At 34.5% G+C, this 27,982-nt stretch overlaps 1 protein-coding gene across 4 annotated transcripts in view; it reads right to left on the bottom strand.

Moving 5' to 3' along the window:
* The window catches only part of ROBO1 (roundabout guidance receptor 1), a 1,247,412-nt gene that overhangs the window by 1,046,717 nt on the left and 172,713 nt on the right, over positions 1-27,982 (bottom strand). For all 4 annotated transcript variants that reach the window (XM_089330676.1, XM_089330673.1, XM_089330675.1 and 1 more), the window contains exon 2: positions 23,806-23,938. In XM_089330676.1, the coding sequence (XP_089186802.1) occupies positions 23,806-23,893 (88 nt within the window). In that variant the 5' untranslated portion in view covers positions 23,894-23,938. The remainder of the gene's footprint in view (positions 1-23,805; positions 23,939-27,982) is intronic.

The following is a 27,982-nucleotide window of genomic DNA, read 5'->3' on the forward strand; positions in this document are numbered from 1 at the left end:
TTTCTTCCTTATTAATCAGGAACACATGCCAACACACACACACACACACACACACACACACTTGGACTATTTATGCAACCAACATCCAAAGTAATTTTAAGGAAATAGATTTCTGTTGCTGACAATATTTTAAATGGACATTCTGTTAAGCCCATGTTAAAGTAAAAGCATTTTCATAATATCTAGGATGAACACCCATTAAGAAGGGTTGAAACTCAAGCTATGAAACATAAAATCACTATTGACAGCTTTTATATATATTTTGATGAAGAAGGGATCAAATCATTATAATTTCCATAGGATACTACTCTATCCTATACTTTAGTCCTTAGTCACCTTTTCTTCTATTTAATTTTTTTCCTCTGTTTTCTACAGAGAAAGCATGGGTATAGAGTTCTTGCTGTATGAACTCTTAAGTCAGTTGAATGCGTGTGTTTCAATGCTTACATGAAGAATATCTTGTGCAGTGCTGACCACATTTATGAAGAAGTTCAATTAAAATTAAAATATGCAGCAAAATCAATGAAATAACTGGTAAAAATGATTGGAATCAAGCCATGTCACTTGAACGATCTTATTTATAAAGACGCTTCCTGAAACTTTAATTTACCAGATTGCTCAGAGGAACACCGAAAGGTAAAGAAGCATCAAAAATGATGGAAAACTCATTTCTCATCTGAGAACCTGGACTCAGAGTTTAAATAGATGAACAATTCCCTATTTCCTCTAGGAAGAATTACTGAAGTGTGTGTGTGCACTCATGGGAGAGAAAGTGAATGAAACCGTCAGATAACAGGATTAGGATTATAATGAACAAAAACTATTTTCTGATTGCTGCTACTTTTACATCCTTGCTTAGTCTCCCAGGAGAGAAAGTTTCCATTTTTCAATCACTATCACAATCCTAGCAAACTGTGGATTACTAGAAGTGTTCCCACATGTTCAAATATTGATTTTCATAACACATATCAAGAAAGCAAATGTTGAAACTGTTTGACACGTGAGCATGGACAGGAGGATATGACTAAGGTCAACTTTTTGTCTATAAAAGTAAAAAAAAGGCAAAAAATCATAGACGTTAGAATACTGGGAAAATAAACTATTGTAAAAATATGGTAGTAGAAAGAAATGCAAAGAATGTGCATGAAAACTTGTTTTTGATGAAGGAAATAGGATTACATGATAGCAATAAAATAATTATAGTCAGATCAATATGTTCCTTGTGATATGCTATAATTAATTAATATTATTTATCAATTGTCATTATAATGCTACTCGTGCTAAAGTTTTTTCTAGTATTTATTGCTATAGATTATCTTTTCAAAATAGCAAAGTGATTGCTCTTTAGAAACATCTAAATCAATGGAAAATTTAGATTTAATTATTACAAAGGAAAATAATAATGAGTTACACCTCTAGCCTTGACAAGGACTATCTGAGTGATAGCTGTCAGTGGCATTTCTATTGATGAATTAAAGAGGATTATAATAGTGCTGAAATAAAATCATTCAGGCAGAGTCCTGTTTCATAAACACTGTCATAAGCTGAGCAGTAAAAGTGCATGTATATTATTGTTATGTCTGCAATGTTGTGTGATAACGATTTTGGCTGAAATTCATGGTGTGTTTTAGGATGTAGGAGCAATAAAATATTGATCATCAGCATGTACAGCCATTATTCAGAAGATTAGATCAATTTATGAGAGGCAATAACTTGTAAACGAGTGACCTTCCAAAGGCCAAATGTAATTCCAGGGTAAAAATCATCCACATATCTGGGGTTCCAGATGAAACCCAAGTTACTAAATGTCAGATTTTGAAGTAAAATACAATTTGGAGCTCAATCATATAATATGTTATTTGGAGGCTATTACTCTGCAAATATAATATTAAAAACATTGTTGGTCTTTGATAACATATGTAGGAAGTTGAAGATTTATAGATTTTTCTAGGGGAAGAAAAACACTTTCAAAACTCAAGAAGGAAAAAAAACCAATAATGTCGAATGTTCCAGTCAGTGGGATACAGAGAACCAATAAATTTATAAAGGAATACAGTTTTCTACAAATATGAACATAAAGGATACGATGGTTTTCGGAAAACTTGTTGTTATTTCTTCCTTTGTGAAAAGCAAAAGTATTTCATTTGCACTTTTAGAAAATAAAGCAACAAAAACTGTTAGCTACATGCTTTTATTCAGTGTAAATTTAAGCTTAAATTAGTTTAGTGTAAAATAGGCTATTAGAAATTATGATAAAGTCATATGTCAACAAGATATATTCTCAATTATTGACCCAGGAAGAAGGAAACTCAATTTAACTCACTTTTAGCAATAACCCCAAAATATTAACATGCAGACAATTCACTGAATACTCTGGAAAATTACAGAATCTATATGGTCTTTTAAATTTTAGCAATTTCCTAAGCCTTTTGTGTTATCTCCAGAGATTATAAATAACTTGATAAAAGTTTGCAGATCAGAAAAAAAGTAAAATTGAAAAAAAATCACATTTTAACATGAGAAAAAGTTTAAAATAGAAATGCTATACTCATTTTAAAGTTATTCTTGATAAAAAGTGAAAAAATAGTTTACAGACCACATCTTAAACATTAAACATCTTTGTTAAAAATGTGATATCTCAGAAAGAATCAATATGCAAAACTCAATAAAAAATCTTCCTGCCAGTATGTAGACATATAAAAATAATACAATCCTTTTCTGATTAGAAGAAACATGATACATACAGTTATAGTTACAAATAATAAATTAAATAACCATGATATATACAATTCTAGAAATGTTAAGTACAGCTGTAAAATGATATTTAAAAATTGCTATGCCAAACTCCAATAAAACCAAGAAATAAGATGACTAAGTAATTAAATTTTTCTAGTGAAAAAATATACAATCATAAAATTTTATTTAAACTATATTCATTTAAAAAATAAGTTATGACATCAATGAAAATACAACAGCATTAGAAAATGATAAAAATGCAAAATTAAAATACTCATAACTACTTAGATTGCATAATGGAGGGTTCACAAAGTAATTATCATACTCACTGTCATGCTAAGGAAGAAACAGTAAAACAAGAATAAAACTTCTAAACACAGATGTGTATTTTAAGCAGGAGAATCATAGAAAGGTCAAATCAGGGCAATTCATGTAAAATCTGGAAACATCATTTGAGGAAGGGTGGAAAAGAGTAGTCTTTGGAGCAGGAACTCTTTCAACTTGTGTAATCACACAGTGTAAATCAGGTCCTAGCCGACATGCAATCAAGTATACCAGACTGGATAGGGAGGGTCTGCTTGTGGTGCAGTAGAAGAATGGACAGACACGATGTGGACAATGTTATCATGGGTTTTGTAGAAAAGCAACCCAAAAAGGATTCAAATTCCAGTTCTGTTTACTATTCGAAAGATTAGGGTAAAATTAGTATAGATAAGAGCAAATTGTGAGTGCTTGATAAATGGAACCCATGGATGGCAAGTGTATTAATTCTTTTCCAGAAATTAAAGATACAATAAATTAGATATGACAGTCTTTAATTATATTCATTATTCATTTGATAAAGTTCACTTACAAAATTTATCCTCAATTATTAATGGCTAACCATTATAACAGTGAAGATAGATTATTCACACAAATATTCTTATGGGTAAATTGAACATAGCAGTCCTTTCACTGAATTATAAGTGTGAAATTATAGACAGTATAAAGAATGCAACAAATTGGCAATACATGTGTAATAGGAATCCGGGACAGAGAGGCAAGATACCATTGCTTTTTGCAGGTAGCAGATTCTATTTTATTTTACACTGGCAGTCCCAGAGGATTTGTATCCAGAGTCTGGGCCCCAAATAAAACAAGGCATTGTCTCATATACTCTTGTACAAACAATGGTGAATTTTCCTTTACATATTTGGTTAGACATATTTTGACAGGATATTTTAGGGCAATAAAGCATGGCAATCATAATTGCTCCAAGGATGCACATGTATACTAAAACTGTACATTAAAACTGTTGCAGTTGGAAAGTCCCTTTTGCCCCCTTGTTTTCAGAAAGCTTTTGTTGGAAAGCCCCAAGCAGGTTTCCATTTACTGCTTAACGATTCATTTTCTTTAGTTTTGAGAAGGGTCCCTACTGAGGGGTCACTTATGTTTTGCATTTATCTCCAGTTTAAAACAGCTTACACTTTCTGTTTCTGTAACCACTCCAAACAATCTGTGTCACCTCATTAAGATTACTTTTAATCCCTAATAAATAATTGCCAATATGTCTCTTTTGATCAATAAAAATTCAATAGATAACTGTTTTAAAAATGACAAAAAATTTTACTGAATAAAGATTACATGCTATGGAATTTGGCTTTGCTTCATTAAACATATATAAATATACTATATTTCCCTTGAATATAATCATATATAACACTAAGCATGACATGGGATTATTTAAGGAAGCACTAAGCGTGGTCATTTGCTTCCATTAAATCCACAGATTATCTGAAATAAAATAATTGTATAATACATAAGACTTCAATTTTTTTTAAGATTTATTTTGTTTATTTGAAAGGCAGAGTTAGAGAGAGAGAGGGAGAGAGATGGAGAGAAATCTTCCATCCACTACTGGTCTACTTGCCAAAGGGCCACAATGGCTAGTGCTGGGCTAGACCGAAGCCAAGAGCTTCTTCTGGCTCTCCCACAAGGACTTAGGTCACCTTCCACTGTTTTCCCGGGCATGTCAGCAGGGATCTGGATTGGAGGTGGAGCAGTTGGGATTCTAGTAAGTGCCTATATGGGATTTCCATATTGTAGGTGGCAGTTTTACCTGCTATGCCACAACACGAGCTCCTCAATTATTTTTAGAGCTCTTATATTGAAACAGGTCTAATAAATTTTATTATCAGTGGCTTCAATTTTTCATTTAATGTGATATATTCATATAAAATATTCATATACCACTATGTCAGCATTTCTAGGATCAATGTTTTATAATTTTGATGTTGCATTTTTTTCAAAAATCGCTTTTATTTTAATTATTTGAGAGGAAATGAGACAGTGAATAAAAGCTTCCATTTGCTAGTTTACTCCCAAAATGGCTACAATAGCCAGGGCTGGGACAAATCAAAACTGAGAGCCAGAAACTCAATTCAGTTGTTTTATCAGGGTGACAGGGACCCAAATACTTGAAGTATCACTTGCTGCCACCCATGGCACCCAAATTATCAATGGAATCAGAAGTGAATTTGGACTCAAATTCAGACACTCTGATATGGGATGAGGGTGTCTTATTTGTTAGGCAAAATACCCACCACTTATACAAGGTTTTTACGATTTAACTAATTGATTCTAATTTTACCATTGGGTTCTACATTTGCATATATTATTTGTCCATGCTAATATCTGGTTTTGTATGTTGTGCTCTAAAAAGCTTCTCCAGCTTTTAATGCAATCTAATGAATATTATTTTAACAGTTGTTGATAATCATACTTTCTCCTTGAATTTTTATATTTCTTTATTTTATATTTTTCTCTTTATTGATTTGAAGGAGTTACAGAGAAGGAGAATCAGAGGCAGAGAGAAACAGAGAAAGAGAGCGAGATCGATCTTCCATCTACTGGTTCACTCCCCAAATTGCCTCAATTGCTAGGGATAGGTCAGGCCAAAGCCAGGAGCCAGGAGCCTCCCCCAGGTCTCCCACATGAGTGCAGGAGCCCAAGCACCTGAGCCATCCTCTGATGCTTTCCCAAGCAGACCAGCAGGGATCTGGATTGGAAGTGGAACAGCTGGGACTGGCAGAGGTGTTCCATATGGGATGATGTTCTAACAGGCAGAGGTTTAAGTCCATACCACAAAACTGGACCCAAGCTTTATTATTTCTAACACATAAGCATTTTACATATTTTAGGGCTACCAAGTGATATAACATGTGTGTGTGTGTGTGTGTGTATGTATCTCAATATAGAGCCTTTCAATGTAGTAGTATCTCAATATAGTGCTATACTCTCAGAGTACACATAATCATGTAATCTCTTCAAATATGAGCAATTCTTTATAAAGAAAACATTCTATTCCCTTCTTGTAATATTTTTCAGAGAATAACTAGAGCAACACAATTCTTATACACACCTAACTATAGGTTAACACACATTAATTAACCTTTTCCATCCTTCCCTACAATTACTCTCTTGAGATCTTGACATTATTTTAATCTTTTTTAGCTTTGCTTTTATTTAATAAACACAAATTTCATAGGTACAGCTTTAGGAATATAGTGGTACTTCACCCCATTCCCGCCCTCCCACCACCACTCCCACCCCACCTCCTACTCCCTCTCCCATCACATTCTTCATTAAGATTCATTTTTAATTATCTTTATATACAGAAGACCAACTCTATACTAGGTAAAGATTTCAGCAGTTTGTACCCACACAAACACGCAAAGTATAAAGTACTGTTTGAAGACAAGTTTTTATGTTCATTCTCAAAGTATAACTCATTAAAGACAGAGGTCCTACATGGAGAATAAGTGCACAGTGACTCCTGTTGTTGATTTACCAATTCACACTCTAACTTATTATTTCAATGATCACCCAAGTCTCTTGTCATAAGCTGCCAAGGCTAAGGAAGCCTTTGAGTCCACAGACGCTGTTAGTATTTAGACAGAGCCATAAAAAGTGGAAGTTCTCTCCTCCCTTAGAGAAAAGTACATCCTCCTTTGATGGCCCCTTCTTTCCACTGGGATCTCTCTCACAGAGATCCTTCATGTAGATATCTTTTTTGCCATAGTATCTTGGATTTCTATGCCTGAAATGCTCTCATGGGCTTTTCAGCCAGATGTGAATGACTTAAGGGAAGATTCTGAGGTCAGAGTGCTGTTTAGGGATTTTGTCATTCTATGAGTCTGCCGTGTGGTCTGCTTCCCATGTTGGATCATTCTCTCCTTTTTAATTCTATCTATTGTTATTACCAGACTCTTGGTCTTATTTATGTGATCCGTCTGAATCTTATTCCTATCTGTATGATCTTAAAAAGATCACTTTAACATATAAGATGTTATTAGTACCACCCAGCTTAATGGGATTTGGAGTCCCAAATCAGAACTAATAGACATGAACAGAAAAGATCTTCGCCACGACACATTGTAAGCAAACTCACCACAGTAAAACAGAAAGAGTAGATTCTAAAATGTGCAGAGAGAAACACCAGATTACTTTCAGAGGAACTCCAATTAGACTCACAGCAGACTTCTGACCAGAAACCCTACAGGCTAGGAGAGAATGGCGAGATACAGTCTAAGTCTTAAGAGAAAAAAACTGTCATCCTAGAATATTATACCCTGCAAAGCTCTCATTTGTGAATGAAGGTGAAATAAAGACTTTCCATTACAAACATAAATTTAAAGAATTTGTCACCACCCATCCAGCCCTACAAAAGATGTTTAAGAATGTGTTGCACACAGAAACACAGAAACAAGGTCATCATTACAAAAGAAGGTAAAGGAAGAAAATCTCTCAGTAAAAGTTTAAAGGAAATTCAAAGCAAAAAAATAGGAATATTTTTGGAAAAATGGCAGGACAAAGTTATCACTTATCAATAGTCATCTTGAATACAAATGGCCTCAATTCCCCAATTAAAAGACACAGACTGACTGAATGGATTAAAAAACAAAATCCATTATTTGCTGCCTACAAGAAACACATCTCACCAAAAAAAAAAAAAAAAAAGATGCACACAGACTGAAAGTGAAAGGATGGAAAAAGATATTACATGCCAACAAAAACCAAAAAAGAGCTGGTGTGGCCATCTTAATAACAGACAAAATAGACACAAAATCTGTCAAAAGAGAAAAAGAAGGGTACTATTTAATGATTAAGGGATCAATTCAACAGGAAGATGCAACTATTATAAATGTATATGCACCTAATTACAGGGCAGCTGGCTATTTAAAAGAAGTGGTAAGGGATTTAAATGGAGACTTAGACTCCAATACAGTAGTATTAGGGGACTTCTATACTCCACATTCAGCAATGGACAGATCCACCAGACAGAAAATTTAACAAGGAAACAGCAGATTTAATTGACACTATAGACCAAATGGACCTAACAGATATCTACAAAACTTTTCATCCTATAGTTGCAGAATACACATTCTTCTCAGCAGTGCATGGAACTTTCTCAAGGACTGACCACATGCTAAGCCATAAAGCAAGTCTCAGCAAATTCGAAAAAAATCAAAATCATACCATGCACCTTCTTGGACCACAATGGAATGAAGCTGAAAATCAGCAACTCAGGAATCTCTAGAGCATATGCAAACACATGGAAACTGAACAACATACTCCTGAATGAACACTGGGTCATAGAAGAAATCAAAAGAGAAATTTAAAAATTTCTGCAAACAAACCAAAATGACAACACAACATATCAAAACTTATGGGGTACAGCAAAAGCAGAGTTAAGAGGAAAGTTTATAGCAATAGGTGCCCACATCAATAAATTGGAAAGGCACCAAATAAATGAGCTATCAGTGCATCTCAAGGATCTAGAAAAACAACAGCAAACCAAACCCAAAACTAGTAGGAGAAGAGAAATAATTAAAATTATAGAAGAAATCAACAAAATTTAATCCAAAAAATACAAAAGATCAGCAAAGAGCTGTTTTATTGAAAAAATAAGCAAAACTGACATACCATTGACGCAATGAACCACAAAAAGGAGAGAGAAGAGCCAAATCAATAAAATTAGAGATGAAAAAGGAAATGTAACAGCAGATACCACAGAAATAAAAAAGAGTCATTAGAAATTACTACAGAGATCTGTTTGCCAACAAACTAGGAGACCTAGAAGAAATGGACAGATTCCTGGACACATACAATTATTCTAATCTTTTTTTTTGACAGGCAGAGTGGACAGTGAGAGAGAGACAGAGAGAAAGGTCCCCAATGGCCGCTGAGGCTGGCGCACTGTGCTGATCTGAAGCCAGGAGCTGGGTGCTTCTCCTGGTCTCCCATGCGGGGGCAGGGCCCAAGGACTTGGACCATCCTTCACTGCCTTCCCAGGCCATAGCAGAGAGCTGGACTGGAAGAGGGGCAACTGGGACAGAATCCGGTGCACCGACTGGGACTAGAACCCAATACGCCAGTTCCGCAGGCAGAGGATTAGCCTATTGAGCTGCAGTGCCTGCCCAATTATTCTAATCTTAACTCAATGAAGTCAAGTTGTTTAAATTGCAATGTATGAGTGAGATCATGTGGTACTTGTTTTTCTGTGTCACTTAACACCATCATTCCACCTCCAGTTGTTCAGTCAATTCTAGCACAAATATCAACTTTGTATTTTATACTTTTCTTGTGATTTTCAAATATTTTCTATAACCAACATTCAATTTTTGCCTGTGTGCTTTTTAAATGGAAAATGCAATTAAATGAATGGTACAATTTATAATTTTCTTGTAAGTACTAGTACTTCAACCAAATAATAAAAAAAAAACGACTAAATAATCACAAATATGCAAGCTCTGATAGCCAAATGCATTAGGAAAAACGTGTTAACTGGTGGAAATCCTTCAGTTTATGCCATAGCATGCCTTCAAATACAATTCTGGGTGTCATATTTGAGATATTTAAAATCATCACACAGGGCTGGTATGTGGTACAGCAGGTTAAGCCATTTTCTGTGTCTTCTGCATCCCATTTGAGTGCTGGTTCAAGTTGTGGATGCGCAACTTCTAATCTAGCTCCTTGTTCATATACTTGGGAAAGCAGTGGAAGATGGTTCAAGTGTCTGGGCACTTGCCACCGACATAGGAGACCCCGATGGAGTTCCAAGCTCTTGGTTTCAGCCTGCTTTAATGCTAACTGTTGTGGCCATATTTGGGCAGTGAAACAGCAAACGGAAGAGCTAGCTCTCTCTTTCTCTGACTCTACCTCTCTCACTATAATTCTGCCTTTCAAATAAATAAATCTTTAAAAAATTCATCATGCTATACAATCTAGTAAAAGTTCTATGCAAACTGGTCAAGCCACTATGGAAATCAGTCTGGAGATTCCTCAGAAACCTGAATATAACCCTACCGTTCGACCCAGCCATCCCACTCCTTGGAATTTACCCAAAGGAATTTAAATTGGCAAACAAAAAAGCGGTCTGCAGCCTAATGTTTATTGCAGCTCAATTCACAATAGCTAAGACCTGGAACCAACCTAAATGCCCATCAACGGTAGACTGGATAAAGAAATTATGGGATATGTACTCTTTAGAATACTACACTGCAGTAAGAAACAACGAAATCCAGTCATTTGCAACAAAATGGAGGAATCTGGAACACATCATGCTGAGTGAAATAAGCCAGTCCCAAAGGGACAAATACCATATGTTCTCCCTGATCGGTGACAACTGACTGAACACCAAAAAGGAAACTTGTTGAAGTGAAAGGGACACTATGGGAAACGGTGACTTGATCAGCATAGCCCTGACTGTTAATGAACAACTTAATACATTATCCCTCTTAGTAGTTTTTTTATCTGTTCTACTTAATATGACTGATTTAATTCTGTAATTAATACACAGTTATTCTTAAGTGTTGAAATTTAACTGAAATGTGATCCCTGTTAAACATAAGAGTAGGAATAAGAGAGGGAAGAGATATATAATTTGGGACATGCTCAAGCTGACTTGCCCCAAATGGTAGAGTTAGAAACATACCAGGGGACTCCAATCCCATCAAGGTGGCATGTACCAATGCCATCTCACTAGTCCAAGTGATCAATTTCAGTTCGCAATTGATCATAATGAAAGGACTAAGAGTCAAAGGGAGCACATAAGCAAGTCTAGTACCTGCTAACACTAACCGATAGAATAAATAAAGGGGAGAGTGATCCAACATGGGAAGTGAGATACTCAGCAGACTCATAGAATGGCAGATGCCCTAAATAGCACTCTGGCCTCAGAATCAGCCCTAAAGGCATTCAGATCTGGCTGAAAAGCCCATGAGAGTATTTCAGGCATGGAAAGCCAAGACACTCTGGCAAAAGATCTCTGTGAGTGAGATCTCAGTGAAAAGAACAGGTCTTCAAAGAAGGAGGTACCTTTCTCTGAAGGGAGGAGAGAACCTCCACTTTGACTATGACCTTGTCTAAACAAGATAAGAGTCGGAGAACTCAAGGGGCTTCCATAGCCTTGGAAACTCATGACTGGAGCATAGGGAGATTACTGATGCCATAGACAGGAGTGTCAATTGGTAAAGTCAACAACAGGAGTCACTGTGCACTTACTCCTCATGTAGGATCTCTGTCATTAATGTGCTGTGCATTGAGATTTAATGCTATAACGAGTACTCAAATAATATATTTCACTTTGTGTTTCTATGGGGGTGCAAACTGTTGAAATCTTTACTTAATGCATACTAAACTGATCCCCTGTAAAAAAAAAAAAAAGAAAGAAAAAAAAAAAAAGAAAAGAATAGAAACTATCAACTCCCAACTTGACTCTCACTGGGATTAAACATGACAATAGGTCTGATCTGATTTCATCATCATTAAAAAAATCATCTATTATTTTTCACTTTATGTTTCTGTGTGGGAGCAAACTGTTGAAATCCTTACTTAATGTATACTAAGCTGATCTTCTGTATATTAAGATAATCGAAAATGAATCTTGATGTGAATGGAAGGGGAGAGGGAGTGGGAAAGGGGAGGGTTGTGGGTGGGAGGGACGGTATGGGGGGGAAGCCATAGTAATCCATTATTCGTACTTTGGAAACGTATATTCATTAAATAAAAGTTAAAAAAAAAAAAAGAAATAGGGAATAGCTGCTGATATAAACAGTATGACTTATTTGACTAGCAAATAAAACTGAAAAAAAAAAAAATTCACCACTGTGCTCTTATAATATGCCACAGTATCTGTACAAAGCATTGACACTTGTCACAAATTTATTTTATTTGCCCTATAGCATCAAATCACAGCTTGAAAACTGTCTAGCAGTTGTGAACTGATTCTCTTACGTAATTACAAGGTGCATTCTTCTCTATGCTCTTCCATTTGAATTCTTTGATATAGTTTGATTCTGTTATATAGCATCTTTTTGTGATAGCAAATCATGACTTTTGTACATAACTTAATATTTTTCCCCACCAAATCCTGTGTCTGACACTACACACCGAAGAATCTGTTGAGACACTGGAAAGGGTCCAAGGAACACGGTGAGATTCCATATTCTGAAAAGTAACTAATTATTCTCATATCCATTATCCATTTTGGAATGTATTTCCTATATTTCCAGACGTTTTCTAACTACCCTCAATAGCTGGGGCAATTCACCTTTAAAAATATTATCAGTTTCAGTCACTGACACCATCTTTCAGGCTCAAAACCTCCAGATATAATCTCTCAGTCCTCTGCAATTTTCTGTCACCTTCCTATTTCCAAAAGTGCATTGTCAATGTATGTTTCTGGAATAATAGCTACCCTTTATTGAATGACTTGCATGTACAAAGCGCTATATTATACGCTTTACTGCTGTATTTAATATTCACAACCACACCACAAACTAAATATTTCCTCTGTTAGGAAAACACAATAAGAAAAGCAAAGAGAAACCTCTCATGCAACTTTCCCAAGTTCACACATTTCATGATGCATGAGCAAAAGCCAAGCTAGTTTGAAACTAAAGCTAATGCTTTTGATTAATATCGCCCAGCATATTTACTACTAATAAGGTGATCTTAAAGGTAACTATTTTTTTTAATTTTTTTATTTGACAGGTAGAGTTATAGACAGAGAGAGAGAGAGAGCGCGCGCGCGAGAAAGGTCTTCCTTCCGTTGGTTCACCCCCAAATGGCCACTACTGCTGGCACTGTGCCGATCCGAAGCCAGGAGCCAGGTGCTTCTTCCTGAGATGATTAAAAATCAACATCCAGCCATTCCCAGCCTCTAGAGCTGCTCCCTCAGGCATCTAGAGTACATTAGACACTTAGACAGCCTGAGTTGATTCTGCCCAAATATCACTGCCTCCTATCCTTGCTACTGCTTTATGAAATATCTTTCCATTTTATATATATTATCTCTGGTCTAGTTTTTTAATCTTCATTTTTATTGTCTTGCTTTATCTATACTTAATATTCAGTATGTCAAGAATTCTTTTTTATTTCACTGAATGTGATTTCCAAATTGCCATGTACAACAGCAATTTTATTGTTAGCATTGACAAAAATAATATGAATATACCATTCTATTTTTTTAAATTTTTACAAAAGATATTCTTTTCAATATAATTTATTTACACTGAAGATATTGTAAGGAAGCTTTTATTCCACATATTTAAAGTATTTCATGTAAAAGAGGGAATTATCACATAAAGTTTATAGGTGGAAATCTCCATGACCTTGGCCTCGGAAATGAGTTTTCAGATACAATCCCAAAGTATGATTCATGAAAGAAAAAAAATACAAGTTTGACATCATTGAAATGAAAGACTTCTGCTCTACATAAGATAATGCACAGGTAATCGATATACTTGGAGAAAATATTTGCAAAACACATATCTGATAATGGATTTGTATCCAAAAATATACAAAGACCTCCTAAACTCAACACACACGTAAAATACCAACCCATCCCAATTGAAAATTGGGCAAAAGATCTTATCACACACATCATCTAAGAAGAAATGCAGATGACAAATAAGCATAGCAACATATTTTGCTGTTAGAAGACTATAAATCAAAATGAGAGACCACTCTATATCTGCTAGAATGGCTACAATCCAAGACGTTAAGAAGACCAAATACTGGCAAGGATGCAGCAACTGAAATTCACTGCTTGTGGGATGCAGAGTTTACTTGACTATCTGGAGGCTTCCTACAAAGCTAAACTTGGTCTTACCACTAAAGTTATATGGTGAAAATCACATTGAAAATGTAGTTATAAGAGCATTATGGCAAAAACAGGATTCACTTAAATGAGTTTTTTGGCAAATTGATTTGTGAGTATAATCAGTATATTGCTTGCTGGATGGTTAAGGAGTAGATTATCTTCTAATCTGTATTAGCAAATTTTAAGATATCAACTGTTCAAATGGTAAATATTTAGTGAGCACTCCAGTCTGAACATAACTTTTTTGTACACATTTGAAAGGAAAGTATGCCATTTCTTAAGTTCGGCAATTTGTGGAAAAAAAGAGGACAGTATCTACTGAAGCTACTCTTTTTCTACTAAGGAACTTCTGTTTAATAAAAAATGCAATAACAAAAAAAAAAAACATAATATAAATTTCAATGCTGTGCTTCATCAGGAATTTCAACTATCATGATGGCAGCAAGATCCCAAATGAATTGGCTTGGTATTTTAATGAATAGATTTGTAAATTTGAGGTAGTTCAATCAGAAGAAAAAATGAGCCTTTAAATGGATAAATTGCAACATTATTTGTATTATTATCATTCTATTTTTTTCTTTATAATGGTCTCATTTATGACTTTGGAATAATGGTCTTTTTTTTTTTTTTTTTTTTTTGACAGGCAGAGTGGACAGTGAGAGTGAGAGACAGAGAGAAAGGTCTTCCTTTTCCGTTGGTTCACCCTCCAATGGCTGCCGCGGCTGGCGTGCTGATCCGAAGGCAGGAGCCAGGTACTTATCCTGGTGTCCCATGGGGTGCAGGGCCCAAGGACTTGGGCTATCTTCCACTGCACTCCCAGGCCACAGCAGAGAGCTGGCCTGGAAGAAGGGCAACCGGAACAGAATCCGGCGCCCCGACTGGGACTAGAACCCGAGGTGTTGGTGCCGCAGGCGGAGGATTAGCCTAGTGAGCCATGGCGCTGGCCAGAATAATGGTCTTTTAAGAACTAGTTATCAGTGAATCTTTGTGCTTTTACATAAAATAGTGTTGAGGAATATGAAGACCATGAGGGATACTTTAGATAAATTTCTTTCCATGTGTCATAATATTCCATACTTTGACTTTTAATTTTTACAGTTGCTGACATTTTACAATCACTAAGAGCCAGGCAGCAATTCTGATGTGATTGTCATTGACTGTGACGTGATTCCTTGGTTGGTACTGCACATTTTGCCATTTTAGCTGAGTTATGTGCATTATTGGGAATACACAACTAGGTTAAATTATCATTTACTATGCTTCCAATATAAGTGAATTGGGTCAGTAATTACTATTGTTATTGGAAACTTAAAGCAAAGTTTTAAGCACAGATTATACATTTTCAAATGAAACATCTATTGAAAGAAGTTTTGCTGCAGATCTCTATTTTCTTATAAAGCAAAAATTATTTCACTTAAGAAAGCTATTCTTAGGTAGAAGAGTCTACTTCTTGAGAGATTTCAACAACATTAGTTGTCACCTTCCAAACTAAATACAAACTAATACAAATGAAAGAAATTGTCAACTTGTTTGGAAAGGATGAAAGAAACTTCATAACACAGATGAAAGAAACTTCAAAGAAATAAGAACTTCTTTTGACTAATGCATTGGCTAGAACTACCCTTAAGACATGATAAGAGGGAGGGAGAGAGAGAGAGGGAGAGAGAAAGAGAGAGACTTTGTATGTATTTTAATTGCATATAACAATCATTTGGTGAAATTTAGTTTATTAGAGTAACACAAAATCAAATATATAAATTGTGAAAAGAGAAGTAATATTTCATGTTAGATAATAATCTAAACATGAAAATTTTCTCATCCTATTAGAAAATAGAAATTAAGTAAAGAAAAATGTGCTCAATGGAAGAGATGGGAAGAAGTTATTAAATTTATGATTATGAGGAAATCCTGTAATCCAGTGTATAACGTACATCATGAACATGAACAGCAACATGGGATGTCCGAGTCCCCAGCTTATTGTAATAGTTATTCCATGCTTATATTTTTGCTTGAATTGTATGTCAAGCTATAAGCTATGCAGAGTAAATATCAGAAAGAAGTTGAAAGTCTATTTAGCTGGATAAATGACATCACATATTTCTATAGGGTAGTCTTGTGTACAAAATAAAACAGTCATTTGTGTATTAATGAGGGCTCTTCATAAAAGTTCATGGCTAATATCTGTTATGAAAAAATTATACATGGATTTCAATTATTTAGCATCTGAATACCTTTGCTTTTAAATTCCATTTCTCTACAACTTTTTGAAGCACCCGTGTGTGTGTGTGTGTGTGTGTGTGTAATGTAATGTCATATTTTGAAGTTTTAGTGGATGCTGTTTTGGGGAGAAAGACAGTTCTTACAAGTTTTTATATTTTCAAGGCACGCACACATTCACCTTCTTCTCATGTCGGGTTATTCATATATTCTTCATTTTTAATAGCAAAGTACAGTCATTTATTTATGAATTATTGAACCAATAAAGGAAACCATTTTCAAAGCAATTCTCCTATGTAAAATCATGGCAGAAGCTTTGTCTATTTATGCAACAAAGGGCACATGCACGTGGATGGAGGAAAGCAATAAGAAGGCAGAATAAATGAAGGCTCACTGGGAAATCTGGGGAAAATAGTTGAATGAAGTAATGACAGTGTGTCAGGCAAATGAAGAGTTTTTTAACCAAAGGTTTTCTCGACCCTGAGGCACAATCACAACAGCTGTACCATAAAGCCTCTATCAGTCATAATCTAGGATAGCGCCTCTTTCTATTAACCAAGCAATAGAGGAACAAAAATTACTTATACTAGTCCATATGAGGCTCACTGTTTGCTGCAATGCATTCTGATGGCTTAATTAGGTGGATAGTGTGGCACATGGGGTTTTTCAAGCCAGGTTCATCAAAGGCCATATCATCAAAACAAAACGTTCCTGGATTCTACAGCTAGATTATAAACACGAATTTCTTCATAGTGTCCAGTGGCTGACTGTTAGTTTGCTTCCATCTACTTAGCCAATTAAATAAAGCTTCACACTAGAAGACCAAGGATAATAAAGAGACACAGATCTGAAGTACAGCTGGCAATTTCTCTAGTTATTAAGACCTCATCTTTAACTGACAGTCTCTAGAAGTTACAAAAATATTGTTTCCTTTCTTATTTGTTCTTTCGTAACTTGACACTTCTATTGATAGACTTTCCGATTCTATTACAAGTACATAGATTTATATCATACATATCTGCTTAAGTATTTTATGTTTTTATATATTTATTTTTAAGTATATGTTTATATGTAAAGGTCAAAAAACACATAAAATCAATGATGTTTTAAGCTTCCTACTGAGCAAAAAATGGTGAGGAGAAAATCTTGAGCCACACAAACACACTAAGAGAGAATAAATAAAATTTTCTGGCCATTTTTTTCTATAATTTGGATGTAATATTAATGTTAAGAGTGTTGTCATTAACCATATAGAAAATAGTACTAGTGTTAATGTCTATACAAGGGATAAGAGTAAATAACAGGTACATATATATGTATGTAAATCTTTTGATAGTGACTTTAAGAGTCTTTTCAATTCATTACAAATTTAAATTGACTAATAAAAACTAAAACATCAAATACTGGATTTAACCTCAAATTGAAGTGTATATTATTATGCTCATATGTTTTATTTTTCATATTTATAACCAAGTATCAGAGAATGAAAATGCCCTGAAACATGTCTAACTTCCAGTTCATCTTTTTGTTTGTATAATAAGGTAGTTCAAAGGTTCATGGGAAAGTTGCATTAAATGTATGAATTTACTTTTGCATAAGTTTTTTAAATATATGCATAATTTTAATAATACACATTTTATGGTATTAAGAATATTTTTACCAAAATAAGCTCTTTCTGATTGCATTTTCCATGAGTTTTTGAAGTATACTCATATGCACTGTGACAAACAGGTGAACTTGGCTAAAAATTAGTGATATTAACCTCATAATATTTGAAATTTATAAAATACATGCACACGTAACTTCTATTTAAATGTATTCATTCCTTAAAATTAGTCCTGTCATCTTTAATGAAACTCGGTTCTCTTTTCAAAGAGTTATTAAGGTAGATAGAGAAACTTGGATTAGGGAATCCAATTGGCATTTGTATTTAGGTCCTGCCGGCTATAAACATACAGTGCAAATAAGTCCAGTAGAACTCTATTACAGCTACTAATAATACTATTATAAACATTAGAGCAACTTCCATATATAAGTCTTCTCAATGTATTAAGTGCATTATTTTATCTATAATCTACACAAAAATTGCACAAACTCTCAGTTGGTTCCTGAGGGATAAACTGATCAAGAGAGAAATACTATTATCCTTCGAGGTAACAGAACTAATACATGTTATTCAAGTACAGGCCTATGTGAACGAAAATCCAAATGACCATAGTGGTCATTCATCTATATAAATTTAACAATTACAAAGTGAAGGCTTATATTGTTCAGGGATTCATGCATATGAGATAAAATTCTATAGGAAAGTAATTGAAAAATTAGTATAAATTTGAAGGTAGGCTTTTTGAGTAGAAAGAGAGCGGAATGCAATTGGGGATGAGCAATCTACAACCCTCCCTAAGCATCACCAGCAGCAGAAGTCGAGGATTCAGCTATCGGCTGTTTCAGGGATCTACCCGCCTACACTTGACACCAATCTTCTCAGAAGGATACAGGATGGGAAACACCCAACATGCCAGTCTTGAGTGTGCTAGTTAGAAAACTGGGTGCTTTCTTATTTGTGCTAACAACAAAAAATATGCAAAACTGTTTTTATTGTATTTTATTTATAATTGGCATTGGTTTTAGGCATCACATATAGGTGTACATCATAAATTCATCCATAGCTTTCCTTTACTTCTTTGAGATGCTGACTCACCCATTAGCTAGTTTCTGAGTCTCTTACAGAATAATTGTGTCTTTGACATATTATTCTAATTTGTTATAAATTCCCAGCCAATTAATGCCTGTATTGGGACTTCCCTAAGATAAAATTTAGGGGGAACTCTATGCAATAGGCAACCTTAATTAAAACTGTGAAGTATCATTTTTAATTATATAGTTTTATTTTCATTGATTTATTCAGTGGCTTTTTGTATTAAGCTAATATATTTTATTCAATGTAATCATTCATAAGCCTAGAAATATTATAATATGATAAATATAACAAGCAAAGGAAAAAAAATAAAGCAAAAGTGGTCTCAAATCTGTTCCTCCAAATCCTTGCAATATAGAAAACAAATATCTTCAGATACATTTTCCCCTTTTCATGGAAATCTGTCCTCAGAAAATATTCTTTAAGTACATTCAAGATTTTTTAAAAAAATCAAAATATTTTCTACAGTATTCTAAAATATTTTCTAAAGTAGTGATTTTCAAATTTTCCATTTGTAAAATAATTGTAGATACTTATAAAACTGCACTTTCCTGGGCTTCACATACAAGTTTTTTATTTCTTTATTCTGCTATGCACCCTTGGAATCATTTTGAATACAAGCCTCTAGTATTTCTGATTTTCCACAAAGTTTTAAAAAAACTATGTAGAAAATGTTGAGAAATAATTCTCTGGTCATACAGTGTTAAGCAGCATTTAAATTAAAATTACTGTCGTTTAGAACACTTCTCTCAATGTATAAATCAGAGTCAAAACAAATTAAAGTAATTTTATATCTGATTTGCATTCTGATAGAAGGGACAAGTAATTTTTCATGTTTTTAAATTGATCGATTTCTGAATATTCAGTGAAGTGAAAAAATTAAACTGTTTGCCTAGGAACAAGCAATCTGTATAAATTCTAAACCACACCCATTTTCCTCATCATTATCCATTGCTCCTCTGCTATAGAAACTCATCAAAATAGCGGAAAAATCGATAATAAGAATAAAAACCTCAGTAGGAAGCACATATGTAAACAAGAATTGTTAAATACTCCAAAAGAAATGTTTAAGGGCTCTGTCCCATTGAGATTTCAGAAATTGATTTTTGTTGTCACATTATAAAGGGAATTTTAAAATTCTGAAATAACTCCTCAAATCTATTCCAATTCTATTGATCATATGAAAACTAAAACAAACATAAACATTAGGGCTATAAGGAGATTGTATGGAGACACAAATTATTTTTAGGATTTTAAATAAGGATTGTTTTAAAAAAAAAATCCAGTGAATTTAGGAATGACTCAAACCCTTGTAGACAGGTGGGGTGGTTAAGCAGTAAATCATTTCAGAAAACATCACACTCAAGGCTTGTTGACACGAGGCAAGCAAAGGAAATAACCTCCTCAGCACCTGCATCTTTAATGAAGGACAACACTGCTGCGCATTGAGAAATGGAGAGGGAAAAAATAAATCAACTTAACTTTAAAGTGGGCTGTTTGATTTATTCAAATAGAAATGCATCCTAGTTGTTTCCAGCACGGATCTCCACGTAAACTTTGCAATATAATCCTAGACTTCAACATTTCTTTCACTATACATGTTCTGAAAATTTTCACTTTAATTCACTATGTAAAAACGTGTACTTTTTTTTTTTTTTTTTTTGGACAGGCAGAGTGGACAGTGAGAGAGAGAGACAGACAGAGAGAAAGGTCTTCCTTTGCCGTTGGTTCACCCTCCAATGGCCGCCGCGGCCAGCGCGCTGCGGCCGGCGCACCGCGCTGATCCGGTGGCAGGAGCCAGGAGCCAGGTGCTTTTCCTGGTCTCCCGTGGGGTGCAGGGCCCAAGCACCTGGGCCATCCTCCACTGCACTCCCTGGCCACAGCAGAGGGCTGGCCTGGAGGAGGGGCAACCGGGACAGAATCCGGCGCCCCGACCGGGACTAGAACCTGGTGTGCCGGCGCCGCTAGGCGGAGGATTAGCCTAGTGAGCCGCGGCGCCGGCCAAAAACGTGTACTTTTAAAACATATCATTTAACATCTGCCTTTCATTGTCTTCACATTTGTTTCATTCAAAGGTAGATGTTTAAAAAGTAAACATGGGTATCTGTCGGATACCCTTCCAGCAGAGATTTAAAAGATATAGCATGGCTTAGATAGGGCATGCCACAAAACAGAACTACAGCTGAATTAAATATATATTTTAGAGTGAATGAGAACTAAACTAAACGAACAAGAATAACATCTGCCAGTGGTCTCAGCAAAGGGAAGGCTGATTTTCATGGGCAATCTAGACACATAGTGAAGGTAACAAGTAAAGTGGTTAGAGAAGTCCAATCATTCTTAAAATCTGTTTTTATTTTTTCCTTAGAATCATTTTACTTTTCATCAACAAGGATATTTCTTGATTTAAAATGCATGAGTAATTTCTATGTGCCTCTGTGACACGGCAACCACTTCACATACAGTACTGTAAATCATAACAGCAATTTTAAAAATGTGTTAGAAAGGGAGATGAAATAGAATAAACTTAATAAAATTAAAAAAAAAAAACCTGACCTGGGTAATTCATCAATTCCAGACAATATGTTCAAAGGATGCTTTAATGTTTAATTAGATCAAGGAACCTAGTTGCAACTTGACTGAAAAACACTTTATTTTTGTGGTAATCAAACAATCTTCATTTCCAGGACTGTTTTAATTGCTCTTGCATTTTGAGACATCTTGTTCAAACAAACACTTCTATGTATAACTCACCAAATTAATTGCTATAGATTATAGACCTTTTATTTTAGAAAAATATTGCATTTTTAGTTGATCTGACTTTGAAATATGTTTCTGGTAATGGAGGATATTCCTTTCTTAAACCAAAGAGCCAAGGTAAAATCAGTTGATTCAGGAAGTGATTTTACAAAAGACTTATAAGCTAACCCCATTTTTTTGCTCCCTTATAGCTATGCTAAATTCAACTCAGATTCAAGGTCTCTAACAAAGCTAAATCAACAGTAAAAAGAATCAGATCTTCCCTCCCTTCTGAAATTAATGGGAGGGAAGGTAGATTCTAAATCTGATGAGTCCTTTTAGCAGGTTTTCCAACCTTCCTATCCTGTAACCAATGCTCCTAGATGAAGGCAGTTAAGAAAAATCAATGCCACTCTGCAGGTGTTCCTTTTGAAAAGCTAACAGAATATTCCTTTTGACAGGTAAATTACTTTGAAATAATTCTTGAACTCCCTGGTATGGAAAAAAAAATAGTCATCTAACTGCATGCATCCCATTTGGAGGTACTCATTTCTTCTTAAGAAGGCGTTGCCTAATTAATCTGTATGACATAACTTAACTGCTAACCAATCTCTTACCTTTCCAACTAAGCTACATGTTGTAGCAGATAATAAACTCATATATTTTAAGCTCTCTTTAAATTTAAAAGTATTGGCATGTGTGACAGCAATCACAGATTTTTGACAGTTTCGCATCTACATATGCAAATTAATGCATCTTCTCTGAAATGATACAGCATCTTTCATTTTCTGGGTAAACTTCCCACATCACCATACATACTCATGCAAGCAAGCCTTCTGGTAGATACAGATAACAGAGGTTCGAGCTTCATATGACCATTTGGAGTTTTGATTACCTGCTCAATATCTAGACCACAGACTACATTTGTTGACCTGTGACACTTGTTATCTAGTCGGCCAGAAAATTAGATGTAAGCTTAATGTATATCTCTAGTTGCAGTTTTCAAAAAAAAAAAATCATCTAAGTATTCTCTTTATCCTGACAACTTGGAAGACAATGAGTTAATTTGTATTTAGATTTTTATTTTTCAAATATTTAGCAAGACATCTGATTTTCTCATACGGTCAATTTTTACATTTAGTTCATGTGATAATCATAATCATTATATAATACAGCATTGGCAAAAGAAGCAAATGTAGAAGTTCAGGAAAAAAATGTGTAATAATTTTAAGGTATTAACCTAACTCAGAACAAAGTAACTAAATGCACCTAGATACAGCACACTTGAATTTTTTGCATACTTCAGACATTTAGAAATGTATTTAGAATACGAATGTTTGTTTATAATTCTCTTATCTTCTAGATCAAAATGTCAATCTCAATACAACAGGAGAAAAAAAACTGATGTCCTTAGATTTTTTTAAAAAAATAGGTGTTTGTATATAGACACACATGATAGGCTACATAAAGCTGCCAAAAATTAAAAAAAATAAAATAAACAAGAAATGAAGCTTAGTAATTTGCTCTAACCATCATATGACATTTTTCATAAAAAATTTGGCTAAATTATGATGATAGATAATTCCAAATTAACTATACTTTTCACATTTTATCTAAGCAAAACCAAAATCATACTTGATTTAGTGAATCAATATATTTTTCTAGTTACCTCTACCATTACATTGGGTTTAATTTTCTATAATACAGTTTAACGATTACACAGACATGCCATTCCAGTAACTATTAATAAAATTATGACTTCAAGGAGACCAGTTTCCAGCTTCACCCAAAACAATTGTAACCATGGTAGCAGCACAGCAGTGTGTTGCATTGTCATTCTGATATTGTGCAGCTTGTTAATTAACATGTCACTATTCAAAGGAATTTCAGTTTTAAATATTTCACATTTTTGATGTTCCTTTTGCATGATAATAGCAAACATTTTGGCTTTGTTGTTCTTTTTGTGCTAGCCATTTTTCTCCTCTATAATTACTCTTTAACCACTCTAACTCAGTTAATGTAATAATTTCTGAAATTTCTCAGGTTTTCTTGGGAATTGATAATATTCTCTGTATTTAAGAATAATCATTTGAGCCCTAAAATTTCTGAGCAGCCATACTCAATAAAGCCACTCACACAGACTTACACAAGTTCCAAAGAAAGCAAACACATCTGATTTACCACACACACAACAAAAAGTGAATGTAAAGCAAAAAAAAAAAAAAAAAAAAAAAAAGAATGCTATTAAGGAACAAAAGGCAGCACTTACCTGGAATGAGCTGCGCCAGAAACAAGTAATTCTTTGACAAGCTGAGGAGTGATATTATGACCAAAAAAGGAAGATGTTTCCATTTCATCTTTGTCCCTTCCTTGCATTCCACCCAGCCAGTGATACGTGTTATCTGCAAATATAAAACAAATAAAAAACATTATTATTGAAAGAGCGTTAAAAGTGTTTTATGAGAAAATGCAGTTCAAATGGATATGACATGTCATTTGGGGGGAAGGATACAACATACAGATCATTAAAATGAATATGACTTGAATAGAAGCTATTTGAAGATATACAGTGGTTCCCCCATACCCGAGTTTTCTTTTCCAAGTGCCAGTTACCTGTGGTTAAGCACATTGGAGACACAAGCCATATCATCACAAGAAAAACAGTGAGCATAACACAATATGGTATTTTGAAAGAGAGAGCATGCATTTTCAATATAACTTTCATTGCATTATATTGTTACAATCATTCTTACTTTTCTGTACCCCTTAGGTGATGCTGTAGTAGGCAGGCATACAGGCTAAACTGATCAGGTTTGTGAGCTGGCAGACCCAGGCCTTCGCCACGCCCCTGTGTGACCTCATGCCCCTACCTGGCCACACCTGGTGCCCACCACCAATCAGGATAATTAACCACTCCCCTTTGGAAGTGGGTTAAAAGCCTGGGACATGGTGTGTCTGCCCTTCTCTTCTCTTTCCTGGCCTCTTGCCAGGGCGGGGCTGGCAGTAGCCCTGGGCCTCCAGGGCACACGGCTTTGGGGCCACCTGCCCTAGGCTTTCTGGCCTAGATGCTCCTCCACATGGCTGGTTTCTAGTGCTCGGTATGAACCCAGACTTACCTCTCTCCCTCTCAATAAAGCTCTCACTCTCCTATGCTTATTTTTCACTAAATAAAAGCCAAAAATGCACCATACTGCCTCATTTATTGATGCCTGTATTTAGAATACTTCTCTAAATATTAGGCAAGAACCTTCTCAGGCTTATTAATATTGGGGATTTATTAATAAGCATAAGGTGATATTGTATGGCACCCCAAATTCCTGTAATATATGTGGCATCCCAGGTGGCACTTCTGGGGAAATTTAAGGGACCACATTTTTGATATAGATTTTAGGGGGTCATCTCCGATATCAATGCCAGATAAATGTTATACCTTGATTTCCCACCAGTTTAGTTGGAACACTCTCTTCACATTTAGTGAACATTTTACGTAACTATTCACTAAGCAGATATTTACAGAGTGTTTTTCCTGGGTACTGCTTCAGGGATATAGCAGTATGTAAAACCAAATGCTTGCTCTTCACCTAGAGACATAAACAACCTGAGCCTCACCACTACTTTTTTTTCCCTGTTATTAACAAAGTTATGACAACAGTCAAGGGCCAGATTCAGCAACCCAGGATATATTTTGCTGATCCCTCTTCAGAATAACCATGTAACCATAATACAATTATAGTTAAAGATATGTTATATAAAATATACTCTCATATACAGTCTATATTAAAAATTCCTCAATTTCCATCAGAATGACTTTAACTTTTTAAAATAAATTGATCTTAGAGAAGCATAGAGTAGAATAGTAGTTCCCAGAGGCTGGGAAGGGTAGAAGGTGTTGGGGACAGAAGATTTGCAATGAACGGGTGCTCACATGAGAGGCAGTCAGAGGTGGCAGCTTAACCTTCTGCACCACAACAACTGCCCCCTTTATCTTGGTTTTTTCATCTTCTTAATGGCTAGCGATATTGGGCATTTTTTTATATATTCATTAGCCATTTGTATTCCTTCTTTGGAGTAATATCTATTCAGGTCCTTTGCCCATTTATTAACTTGATTGGTTGCTCTGTATTTGAATTCCTGATGTATTTTAGATACTGCAAATATTTTTTTCCCATTCTGTCAGTTGACTTTTCATTCTACTGATTAGTTCCTTTACTATGCAGGCTACAATTATTTACAAACAAATTTGTAAAAACTTACTATATGCTCTATTCTGAATTATATACTTTGTTTACCCTATGTATACAAAGAAATATACCATAGCGTCTTCCTAAGTATCAAAATTTACACTTGTGGGGTCTTTTGGCATTATAATGATTTTAACAAATGACAGAATAAAACTTCAGGAATGCATGTAGATGGCTGATTTGTTTTGCCTAGAAGATTGAGCAAACATATTAAAGTTATGATATTTTGAAATATGAGACAATATTTGATAAGAATAAAGAAATACTATTCATAATAATGAAACAACATGACCAAAAATATAATCATAATACATAGATTATGTAAATTCCATGGTATATAAATACCATATATCCATATTACAATTTATATGGATATTTTGAAGGTACTGTAAAGGGAGTGTCTATTTGACTATATTTTGGGCTTGTCAGAATATAGTGTTACAAGAAACTGAAATATAAAATGGGGCACATAAAGATAAGAAATGAGGAGTAACTATAAAGTTTACTGATAGATACTATCTAAATAATTTAGAAGATAACTCTCATAAGAATGTGAAGAACAATGTAATTTTGAGGAAATCTATCATAAAAGCCATAAAAATAGTATAGAAATTTATATCAAATGCCTACAAAGGACATTGGCAGGGGAAATAAAAGTTATGGAATCAGATACATGACATTATACTGATATACTTGGCAGAGTTTGGAAATTTATTAGATTCAGAATTTGTGAAATAGAAACTTATTTATAAATTTAACAAATATTTATTCAATAAACAAATCTAGTACTATATAATAAGTAATTAGTCCCAAAAGAAAAATAAAGTTCCATTATCCATTATCTGTGATAGAATATCAACATAGAAACTTAGTTCTATAGATTTATCTTCATGTAGGTTCTGTCAATTTGTCTATTTGAGCTTAGCTGTCCTTACTTTATTACTTAGAACTGCAGACTTAATTTGCCATGTTTTCCTTAAGCCCAAGATTAGAACCTAATCCTCCTTTCAGGCAGCTACATCCTCCTCATCTCACTTGAGATGTTTAGGGGGGAATCATTTATTCTCCTACAATTCTGTAAAACATTCCTATATGAAACAGATCTTTGCTTCAATGAAATATCTCAGTTATGGTAACTTTGTATTTATTGTCCATCTTTGTCTTGGGGATAATGTTCTTATACCTCTACTTATCCTGGTCCCTCTCTCATATATGGCATTATATACTTACTTCCTCTTCAATGCATCATGTTTTAAATGTCAAATGATAATTAAATTTATAGATAAGCACAAGCCTAAATGAACATGCTAACTATTCAACACAATAGGCAGTTCTTGGTTTGTCTAAAGGCTTCTTTTCAGGGTTGTCCATTGAATGCCTTTGCTTTGAGTCACATTTCTCAATAAAACACAAATGACTTGGTTCATCCGGAGATGTACTGCAATGCTAGTCACTTCTGCTTGAGTGGTTTTGATATAACAGGTGTTCCATCTTGTCAGTTTCTGATCACAAAGGAATTTCTCAGATTCCTTCTTTTTGTACTGATTACTTTGGGCTATAGACATCTGTGTAACCATTATGGAATAAGTCTTGGATCTCTGATTTCTTAAATGTACTTAGTTGTTTTACCTTTATTTCTTGAGGTGAATAAAGCATATACAAATCTAGACTGTGAATAACTTATTATGTGAAAGCTCATAAGCATATTTGTTAAATGATACTTTATAGTACATTTATTGCAATTGAGATTTTCATATCTATGGCTCGTTTTATTCTGAGTATCATTCATTGTCTATTACATCCAGTTTACGTCAGGAAGCTATTGATAAAATGAAGCTCTTCTGTGAACATGTTCATCCTTATTTTCTTAAAAAAAAAACTAAAAGAATAAACATTTACTATACTTGATTGCACACTTCCAAGTCATAGTATTCTACAAGTTGATATTCAAATTTTTGTAATATTTTAGGATTAATATTCATTAAATAAATTTTCAACATCTAGAAAGTTTTGTGAATCTTCATGATAGTCATATGTGGTAGACAAATAACATGATTTTAAGATAACAACTACAAATCACTAATGGTAACTAAATCATTAGCCCCTGTGCATGTATCACTTCAGTTTCTTAAAAGGTTTTTATTTTAAAGACTTTCGTGTATTTTAAAGTTTGGAGAAAGACTGAGTAGAAGGCACAGTTATACA

Source organism: Oryctolagus cuniculus, chromosome 4 (genome assembly GCF_051225735.1).
Source record: "Oryctolagus cuniculus isolate XC-2025 breed Fujian yellow rabbit chromosome 4, ASM5122573v1, whole genome shotgun sequence".
Taxonomy (NCBI): Eukaryota; Metazoa; Chordata; class Mammalia; order Lagomorpha; family Leporidae; genus Oryctolagus; species Oryctolagus cuniculus.